Below are 10386 nucleotides of genomic sequence, written 5' to 3'. Positions count from 1 at the left end.
CTGCACTGCTTCAAGCTCTGAATGTTCAGTATTAAGACAAAGATTTGCCAGGGCAGATGTGACATTGGGCTTTAGGGGCAACTGTTGAGTTCCCTTTTCTTTATCCCACTTAAGTTTCTGCACAATTAAAGATCTGAATGTCAAAACCAACAAAACAGAACCAAACCAGCTCCATTTTCTGAAGCTGCCATCTGCTCCCTCCTTCCCAGATCTCAGGAAGGACCTGGCCCTCTCTCTGCCTCATGCTTGAGTTTTTCCCCTTCTTTTTCATGCATCCCTCTGCTCTTTGATAGGATTATTGAAATTCCTCACCCCTCTCTCAGCTTCCAGGAGCCTCCTGACTCCAGAGTGAGTAAATACTGATCAGATCTAAATGCCAGTTCACAGCTTCATGTCAGATACAGAAGGAGGTTGATTCCACCTCTGCAGAACAAGGTCACAGTGTGAGCAGAATGTCAAGGAAAGAACCTTGTCCTGTGCCACTTCCATCAAAAGGACAACTCCCAGCTGAGCAAATCCACTGCAGGAAGCTCAAGTGAAATCCTGGGATTCTGCTCCTGTGCATCCATCACCCCCTCTGTCTCTTGTCCCTCAGTGCCATCCCATGGTGTGGCACTTGTTTTCCTGGGTGGGAAGTGTGGATGTGCCTGATTCTGCACCAATTTTGAGACCATTTAAAGAAGATGAAGCCTGGAGCCCTTCCCTGGCTGCCTCCAGTGCTTCCTGCTCCTTGTGACTCCCTTTGCAGCTCAGCTTTTCACTGGAAGCTCTGAGGATGCACAGAATTAATGCAGAATTTCTGCTCTCACTGTCAGGAAATCACTGCTTTGGGGGACCCTGAGTCATTAGGACAGGTAGGAAAAATAAATTCTCCCTGCTCCCACCTGTTGGATTTCCACCAGGATACATCCCCCCACCCCATCCCTCCCTTAGCAACCCTGGAATTCTTCCCTCTCTTGTGCTCTCCCTGAGCAAGCTCCTCTGGAATGCCTTTTCCCAGCAGGGTGCTGAACATTCCCAGGTGTAGCAGAGTGGGACAGGGGACACTGGGAGCTTCATTGTCCCCAAAACTGAGACCCAGCCCCATCCTTCCCACTGCTGCCCCCCCCCCAGCAACCACCCAGAGTCCAAGGATGGAAACAAACTCCACAGGCTGTCTCTTTATTCACTTTGCAGCCTGAAAAAAAAGACCCCAGGCTCTGTGTCTTCCCAGAGCTTGGCTTCCCTCCCTCTGCCCAGCAGATCCCAGTGGCTCAGGCTCCCAGTTCAGGGCTGAGCAGTGTGGACTGGGCTGCCCAGTACCCCTGAGATGTACAGGGATCAAGGAAAGGGAGGGTGAGCTCCAGAAAAGTGGGGATTTCACTCTGCCAGCTCTAGGACTTGGTGCTAAAGGAGGGAATCAGCCTGCAGGAGTCACTGGATCAGCTTTGGACACACTGGAGCTGAAGTCACCTTCCAGGCTGGGGAGATGTGACAGCTTGGGGGGGTTGTTTTTTGGGGGTTGTTGAAGGCTTTGCATGCAGAGACATCACTTCCAGCAATCACTTTAGGGGGGGAGGGGGAAGGAAAGGACTGGGAGGTGTGGGACTTGGCTGCTCCTTTTCACCCCAGGTGGGGAGAAGGAGGGAGAGCTCGTGGTCCCTTTGCACACTGAGTGCCAGGGAAAGGGATTCCTGCTGGGATTCCAGCTGTTCCACCTCAAAGGAGCCCAAAACATGAGGATCAGCATCTTCCCAGGCACAGCTGGATGTCCAGCTGGGAGAGACACTTTTCCTTTCATAGCATGGTCTCCAGCTCTTTGTTGACTTTGGGGTGATGCTCGTTCAGGTCCAGAAAATCCCTGGGCTTCTCCCCACAGATTTTCTGGCTCAGCTCCTGGCTGGGACAGGCCAAAAATTTCCCTGAGCCAAAAGAGCTGGGGACAAAGCCTGGCAGGGTGGCAGGGAGCACCAATCCCTGCTGCTGGGTGCCACCTGCCCCTCTCCCTGCCAGGCTGGTGCTGGGGTGGGACCCCAGCCCCCCATAACAGCAGCTCCCAGGAGCTGCACTGCTGCCCTGAGCCTTCTGCTTGAAATCCAGGGCCAGGCTCCTCCGAAAATGAGCTTTCTTAATCTCTGTCTGCACCTGAGGGAGAGACCAGAGCCAGGAGAACTCCTTGTGGGTCTGGGGTTTGGGTTTTTGTTTCTTTCTTTCTTTCCTAGAGCTTTTATTTGGGGTGGAAAGGAGCTCTGAGAGCATCAAATCCAACCCTTGATCCACTCCTCCCCCCCTGGTTCCCAGCCCATGGCACTCAGTGCCACATCCAGTCCCTTCCTAAAAACCTCCAGGGATGGAGAATCCACCCCCTCCCTGGGCAGCCCATTCCAATGTCTGATCACCCTCTTTGGAAAGAATTCCTTCCTAATATCCAACCTAAACCATTCCTGGCAGAGCTGAAGCCCCTGGCCTCTTGTTTCGGGCGAAGACCCCAACCCTCCCCTGGCTCCAACCTCCTTCCAGGGAGCTGCAGAGGGTGATGAGGTCTCCCCTGAGTCTCCTCCAGACTGAGAGGAATGAATCCCAATTTTTCCCTCTGCTTATCTCACTCTGGAGGCTGTGACTTTAACTTCCCCAACCTTCCAGGGGCTGCCAGAGGGAGCTCAGCCCCTGACTTACCTCCCCGTTGCAGAAGCAGTAGAGAAAAGCCACAAAGAAACCCTGCAGAAAGAGACAGAGATGGAAGCTGAGTCCTGAGCTGAGATTCTTTATGTATGACCCCCCCTTCCCTGACCAGGGACAGCAGCTCCACCTCCAGAGACCTGAGAGGAGTTGAAGAGCATCTCATAATGCATCTGGATCTGCCAGAGGAGCCCAGAGACTTCAGTGTAGGGCATGGCCATGAACACCACGTAATGGACCCCAAAAAGTGGCATCAGCACCAGCGTGGACTTCAGCAGCTTCCTGAGAAGAGAAATCCCCTGAGCCTTTAGCCAGGACCTGCCAGGCAGCCCTGCAGCCCCCTCCCAATCCTTGGGGAGGGTCTGGGTGCTGCAATTCCTGCTCCTCCTGCACCTGCTTTGGGCACAGCTCCTGCCCCACTTGGAGAGGGCACTGAGCAGAACCTCTGCTCCCCAGCCAGACTGAGCCACCAGAACCTCTGCCTGCCACCATCCTCCCTCCTTCCCTCCCTCCAACATCCTTTTCCCTCCCTCCTTCCAGCATCCCTTTCTCTCTCTCCAGCATCTCTTTCTCTCCCTCCCTCCTTCCCTCCCTCCAGCATCCCTTTCCCTCCCTCCAGCATCCCTTTCCCTCCCTCCAGCATCCCTTTCCCTCCCTCCTCCCTCCAGCATCCCTTTCCCTCTCTCCAGCATCCCTTTCCCTCCCTCCTCCCTCCAGCATCCCTTTCCCTCCATCCAGCATCCCTTTCCTCTGCTCTCCTTCACTCCAGGAGAAGACACCTCGGGTAAAGAAGCAGAAAATGAGGGATAGGGGGAAGGATTTATGGTTTTGCTGCTGCTTCCAGCACTTGCCTGTACTGCTGCCTGGGGTCCAGCTTCCCTGTGGTCGTCTCCCAAAGCTTGGAAGCCAACACCCGGACTATGTTGAGGAAGAGGAAGAAGTTCACCTGCCAACACACACACATTTGGTTGGCTGCAGTGACCCAGGGTTGTCCCAGCTGCCTCCTGGGATGAGGACAGGGATGTGGGGTTGGCACTGAACAGAGCAGGGAGGCACCAGGACGCCCTGCACCCCCTCCCTGGGTGCTGGGGACCAACCCCAGGGACCACGAGTGACTGGTTCTGGGTCTTTATTGTTCATTTTTCCCCAAAAATAATTGAGGGATTCAGCCAGAGGTTTCTTACCACGATGGCAGCCAGGATGGGGACCTGATAAATCCACTTCATGTTCCCAGCACTGAGGTCCCAGCATCTGGAGAGACCAGGGAAGAAACACCTTGGAGGAAGGAAAATTACCACCTGGTGGCTCCCTGTGCCCCCATCCTCATCCTCATCCTCCTGCCCTTCACCTCCCTGGCTGGGAGCAGTTTGTGGAGTTCCTGTAAAGCTCAGCAGCAGCCATGCCATGAGCATCCAGAACCATCATGGGGTTGCAGAGCAATTTTAATTCAGGTTTAACCTTCCTGAGAGCTCCTTGGCCACCTAAAACTCTGTTTACAGAGCCACATTCTGTGGTTTCCCTCATTTTAAAATGCTTCATTCAAACCATCCCCTTGAGCATTTCCCTTTCCACTGTTAACTGATCACCCAGCTGCCCCCCCAAGTGCAGCACAAAACCACTGCTGGACAAGATTCCTGATGACTTTATGGATGAGCCTTGCATGGGTGTTGACACCTCTTGGTCTTTTTGAAAACTTTTCACTTTTACAGTGCCCACAGATTTTTTTTTTTTTTTTTTTTTTTTTTTTTGGTATTTGCACCCAATCTTTCCCTCCCCCCCCCAAAAGAAAAGGACACTACGTACTGTGTATCTGCCAGGGAAGCCCTGACACTGGCCCAGACAGACACAAACACAGCAGGGAGACCTGGAGAGGCAGGAACCAGGGTGAGGAGCATGGCTGAGCTCATCTTTGAGCATCATCTTTGCAGATTTGAACTGGTTCCCATGGAGTTCCCATTCCCAAATCCATTGGGCACCCAACGCTGCTCAACCACAGCTCCCAGTGGCCACAGCATTGGGGTGGGCTCCTTGCTTACCCCAGCCAATGATGATGAGGACCCAGAGGTAGTTCTTGGTAGAGAGGAAGGCCATGAAGATCAGGCTGTGCAAGTAGAGACCTTCCACCAGGATCCAGTAGTGGTTGGTGGCCAGAAAATAGAGGAAAAAAGTCACCACCACCTTGCAGCCAACCTGGAGTCAGAGAGATTCCTTTATCAGGCTGTCTCCTGAAAACAAAACCTGATGGGCCCCACGCATGGCCCAAGTTCCTCCTCTTGCAAGGAGCTGCATCTCCTCTGGGATATTCCAGCAGCAGGCACAGATGCTCTTGGTCTTTCCCATGGGAGAGGAAACGGGATGGGTCTTTCCCAGGCTGAGGTCAGCCAGGCTGCCAGCCCTGGGGCCTCTGTGGCTCTGCTCATTCCCGTGGCACCAGGACAGGGAGAAGCTGGAGGTCCTTCACCCCTCCTCCCCAACCTCCTCACCCCTGAGCAGCACAACTCCCAGCAGGGAGGCTCCCAGTCTCATCCCATCCCATCTCATCCCATCCCTACTCCCCCCTCCGGTCTCATGGAGCCACTTGCCAGGTGGCTCCGTTGTCCTGCTGAGGGTCCCATTTCTGCCCTGAAGTCATCCTCCCTCATCTTTTCTGCCTCAGTGCCTGAGTAGAGCACCAGATCCTTCACAAAGATGCTCAGAGCCCGGCAGATGAAGGAGGTGAAGAGGTGGACGTGGATGTAGTTGCGGGTGCAGTGCAGACGCCTACGGAGAAAGGGGGGAGACACGGAGCATCCCTGGTACCCAACTGCTGCTCAGGCCATGGGGAGGTCCCAAAAAAGGGGAGCAAGGAGGTGTCACCCCCACCGTGGGCACAGAAGGTGTCATAGGAGGGGGGTGTCAAGGGTGGAGTGGTGGTTGTAGTCGGGGGTTTGGGGCTTTGGGAAGTGGTTTGATGTTTGGGGCTCGTTCCCATTCCCTGAGGGGAATGTGAGGGAATGGTTCTTCCTCACCCAGGGATGGGGTTTGGGCTCCTCCTTACTTGAAGTAGGAGAGGATGCAGACAGCAACGATGAGGGAAGCCAAGGAGATGGAGTAACCAGTGGTGTACATCAGGTGCAGACGGTCAAACACCTCCTGGAAGAGAAGGGCTGAGCTCCACCACCACCCCTCTTACCCCCCATAGCCTTCAGGGTGAGAGCACAACTTGTCTGGGTGTTCCTCTGGCTTTTGCTGCACATTTCCCTGCTCCCCATCCCTTTTTCCCAACACCTGATCCAAGGTCACCTTCTCACGCCTCCGGCGCTCGGAGGAGAAGAGCAGAGCACACTCGGTGTAGTTGGCCCAGGTCTTGTTGGTGCTGAGAGCCATGGCCCAGGTCCCAGAGGCACTGCAGTACCTGTAGGCATGACCTGGGGACAGCCAAGGGTGCTGTGACAGCAGCAGGACCCCCGGGAAGCCCAGGCAGAGGTCCCCAAGGGTGGCAGATGATCCCTAAGGTGAGGTTCCTCCCCACCCAGCTGCAAAAGTTTTTACCTTGGTGGTTGAAGTCATAGATGTAGTCAGGGCAGGGCACTGAGACCTCCTGGCTGGGAGAGCCCTTTGGCCAGCAGATAATCCCATCCCACTCAGGAAGGCAGCTGGGGTCTGGCCAAGGAGCAGAGACAAATCTCACTTTGGCTCCAACAGGGCCCCATCCAAACCTCCCAGCACCTTGCTGGAGCAGGGGGAGGGGAAGGTGCTGCCAAACCATCACTCGTGGCAGAGCAGGGGGAGCCCAGGGAGTGGGACACATCCCATCACATCCCACCTCATCCTGGAGACTCCATCCCTCTCCTTTACAGTGGGCATGGGGCAGTCTGGCTGCTGATGAGGGTGACCACAGAATCCTAGAATTGGCTGGGTTGGAAGGGACCTCAGAGATCAAGTCCAACCCTTGATCCACTCCCACTGCAGTTCCCAGCCCATGGCACTCAGTGCCACATCCAGGCTCTTTGGAAAGATCTCCAGACATGGAGAATCCACTACTTCCCTGGGCAGCCCATTCCAATGCCTGATCACCCTCTCCAGAAAGAAATTCTTTCTCATCTCCAACCTAAACCTCCCCTGGCACAACTTGAGACCCTGCCCTCTTGTCTTGCTGAGAGTTGCCTGGGAAAAGAGCCCAACTCCCCCCTGGCTCCAACCTCCTTTCAGGGAGTTGCAGAGAGTGATGAGGTCTCCCCTGAGCCTCCTCTTCTCCAGCCTCAACACCCCCAGCTCCCTCAGCCTCTCCTCACAGGATCTGTGCTCCAGTCCCTTCCCCAGCCCAGTTGCCTCCTTTGGACCTGCTCCAGCACCTCAAGCTCCTTCCTGAGGGGCTGAGGGGCCCAGAACTGGACACAGGACTCAAGGTTCACCTAATGGCACCCAGAGCAGCCAGGAGCTCCTCAGGAGCCACGTGTCACTGTCCCCATCCTGCTCCCACTGGGAGGGGACAGCATTTCCCACAGCATTACCAGTTCCACTGGGGCTGACTGACCCGTGCCCAGGTGAAGGGGACATTACCTTTGATCTTCTCCAGTTGGGCTTTTATGTCCCTCTGACATTTCTCCTTAGCTTCCACCAGAAGATAGATCTGCTCTTCTTTTGTAAGAACATCATCAGGGTCAACCTGCCAAGACAAAACTGAAATGAGGAACCCCCCCCCACTTCCCACAGGGCTTGACTTGGACCAGCAGCATGGCTCAGGCCTCCTTTTTGTGCTCACAATTTAGAGCTGAATCCTCCCTGGGTGAGCTCAAACCGCGCCTTGTCCCCCCCATGTCCCCAGGAAGCCACCACCACCTGCTCAGTGCCAGGAGCCACCCATGGCCAGGATCCAGGAGCTGGGATTGAAGCTGCTCAGTCCCAGCAGCACCCCAAGGATGGTCCTTGAGATGCCCCAAACACTTCCAAGGCTCAGGGCAGGACCCAACCACTTCTGCTGCCACAAACCCCTCCATCCCTCCCTGCCTCCAAGCCCTGAAACCAACCAGCTAATTAACACCAAAATCACAAGGATTTTTTTTCTGGGGGGGCTGTTATGGGAACAGCATCTCCTAAAGTAGGAACCCCACTCACTGCATCAAGCAGGACCTTCCTTGGGGCAAGAAATGAGGGTGCAAGAGACAGGAGCAGACTTGCAGAGTGGACATGGGAGGTGACAAAGCTGACAAAGCCACCACACCACGGCCAGGTCCTTCCAACCCCTCCCAGGTGAATAAAGTTTGTGAATCTTTGGGGAGATTCAATCAACTTGGGAAAGAGCCCCCCCTGAAAGAGAACCCCACCTTCTTTCTGGGGTTTTTCCCTCTGGCAAGGTTGAAGCTGACCACAACATCCCCCCCAATTCCATGATCCATTGGGGAATGTTCATCATTTTTCCATGGGGGAAATCAGGGCTGTGTTGGGCTCTTGACCCAGCTCCCTTTTGCTCAACCCTCCCCAAAATGTTGGGGGTCCCCCTTGGTCACAATGAGCTGGATCTTGACATCCCTGCAGCCTCCTGGTCCCACTGCACCTGCCAAGAGCTTTTTAGGGTTTTTTTGGACCATGGAGATGCTGAGTTCAGAGTTGGGATGAGGAAACAGCTTTGGGAAGTGAAAAGGTGCTGAGACCCTGAACTTCCCTTCCCCAAAGCAGCCATCTGGGTGGGGGACTGGGCAGAAAAGGGGTCCCAGCTTTGGGATGTGTCCCCTCCCTGTGTCCCTCCAGCCTCTCCTGTGCTGCCTGTAACTCATCCCACTCCTCCTAAACCCCCCGAAGCCTCTTGGCCAAGGAATGTGGCTTGGATGTGTCCAAGAAATGGAAAAAAAAAAAACCTCATCTCATCGTGGTGTCCTGGAAAGTTTGGAGCAGGAGCAGAGAGGTTCTGCCCTGCCCAGCTCCTTCCTGGCAGCTCCACAGTGCAGGACAGGGAACCAGAACCAGCTGGAAAGTTTCACCAAATTCCAAGCCAGGAGAAAACCCAGAGAAGCCCCCAGGCAGACTTACCAGAGCCCACACAGAGCTCAGGAGGCAGCAGCAGAGCAGAGCTGTCCCGATGCCTTTTCCAGGGATGGAGATTTCCATGGTCCCAGCACTCTGGGATGGAGCCCTCGGAGCAGAGGAGGTGGAAAAAGCAAAAACTTCACCTGGGCAGAGCCAAATCGGTGCTGGCTGGGGGCTGGAGAGGGTTGGTGCCTGCAGCAGGACCCAGCATCTTCTAGGGGGGGGCTGTGGTCACCTACGAGGTGAGGGGGGTGACAGGAGCCCTGGGGGGCACCTCGGGGTGAGGGTCCCTTGTCCTGGCAGTGCTAAAGGGGATGCTCACTGCTTATCAGGCTGAGGGGTTTTTTTTCCCCCCTAAACTCCCCCTCCCCTCCCCTAAACCCAAGCAGAACTTGCTGCTCTTCAGCCTCCCCGTCTCCCAGCTTTAAGCAGCTCCCGGAGCATGTGCAAACAATTCCCCTTGGGCTGGGGATGGCAGAGGTTTGTTGGTTTAGCCCGAGGTGCTAAAATCCTCTTCGTTTGAGGCAGATTCCTCTTCTCTTTTCGAAAAAAACTTCTCTCTTTGCCTTGGGGGGGGGAGGGCCTCATTTTTCAGCTGTCACAGCATCCTCCTCCGTTACTGCCATCCCCCTTTCAGCCCCAGACTGGTCCCAAGGAGCTGAAGGACCTTGGGAAAAATAAAAAATAAATAAAAAAATAAATAATAATAATAATTAAAAAATCCCAGCAGGGTGACTGTGGAGGTAAAAGAGGCAGAGGGTGCAAGGACGTGGGCATCACCTCAGCACTGATGCTCCCGAGGTGGGATGAGTCTCAACCTGACATCACTTTTTAACTCTTTTCCTTCTCTCCCAAGGTTGGGAATGTTCTGGGGGGATCCCTGCTGGGACAAACACCTCGCAGCTTCCTGAAGATGAACCAGACACGGAGGGCTGGGGTGGGGGGAGGCAGAATTGGTCTCACCAGAGCTGACACCATCCCCACCAAGGTCCTTTCTGCCCCACAGAGAGGTCCCGGCGTTGTCCCCTGTGTTTTGGGCTGATCCAAGTGCCCAGCCCGAACCTGGCAGCCCCAATATTTTGTGTCCCCCATGTCCCCCTGGGCCACCCCCGTGTCCTGCTTCCCTGAGAAGCAGTGGGATGGGGCTGAAATTCAACAATCTCAGCTCCAAAACCCGAGGGATTTGGGTGGGATCTCCCCAGGGATCCTCTTCTGCCCCACGGCGGGGCAAAATCCTGCGTGGGGCAGAGCCCTGGAGCCCTCCCGGGGTTTTTCCTGACGGGGCAGCTCCTGGGGCTGCTTTGAGGAGGAAGCTTGGAATTTTTTTTGCTCCTCCAGGAGCATCAGATGAAAGGGAGCAAAGCAAATCCCATCCCGGCAGCGCTGGGCAGAGATGCGGCTGCTGCTCCCTCTGCTTCAACCCGGGGGGAGCCAAACAAACCTTTTCCCCCCTCCCTTTTCCATCATCTGTCAATCCAAGAGGGATCAGAGGCACTTTTGGGCAGCTGCCCATCTCCTCGGCCCGATTTAGCCTCAACCCGTGGGTGCTGGCACCGGCACCACAGCTCCTGAGATGCCTCTTTTTAATTTTATTTTTGGGGGGGACAGACACGGGCACCCCAGGGGGATGGGGAGGGGGACAAGAGGTGGGATGGGAGGATTAATGTTTTCTGAAGGCTGGTTTGGGATCCTGAAGCTGCAGGGGGGTGAGGACAGAGTTAA

At 55.1% G+C, this 10386-nt stretch overlaps 1 protein-coding gene across 1 annotated transcript; it reads right to left on the bottom strand.

Annotated features, from left to right (window-relative positions):
• Positions 1-1776: 1776 nt before the first annotated feature.
• LOC103539335 (parathyroid hormone/parathyroid hormone-related peptide receptor) lies at positions 1777-8745 on the bottom strand. Its single transcript, XM_008505828.2, has 13 exons — positions 8668-8745; positions 7201-7306; positions 6190-6300; positions 5941-6065; positions 5696-5790; positions 5241-5418; positions 4695-4848; positions 4462-4522; positions 3843-3909; positions 3506-3604; positions 2799-2936; positions 2656-2697; positions 1777-2124 (listed from the first exon to the last, which is right to left on the bottom strand). The coding sequence occupies exons 1-13, from the start codon at positions 8743-8745 to the stop codon at positions 1777-1779; spliced, it is 1602 nt and encodes a 533-aa protein (XP_008504050.2).
• Positions 8746-10386: the final 1641 nt, after the last annotated feature.

This window comes from Calypte anna, unplaced genomic scaffold, assembly GCF_003957555.1.
Source record: "Calypte anna isolate BGI_N300 unplaced genomic scaffold, bCalAnn1_v1.p scaffold_81_arrow_ctg1, whole genome shotgun sequence".
Taxonomy (NCBI): Eukaryota; Metazoa; Chordata; class Aves; order Apodiformes; family Trochilidae; genus Calypte; species Calypte anna.
This window is presented reverse-complemented; position numbering and strand designations above follow the sequence as displayed.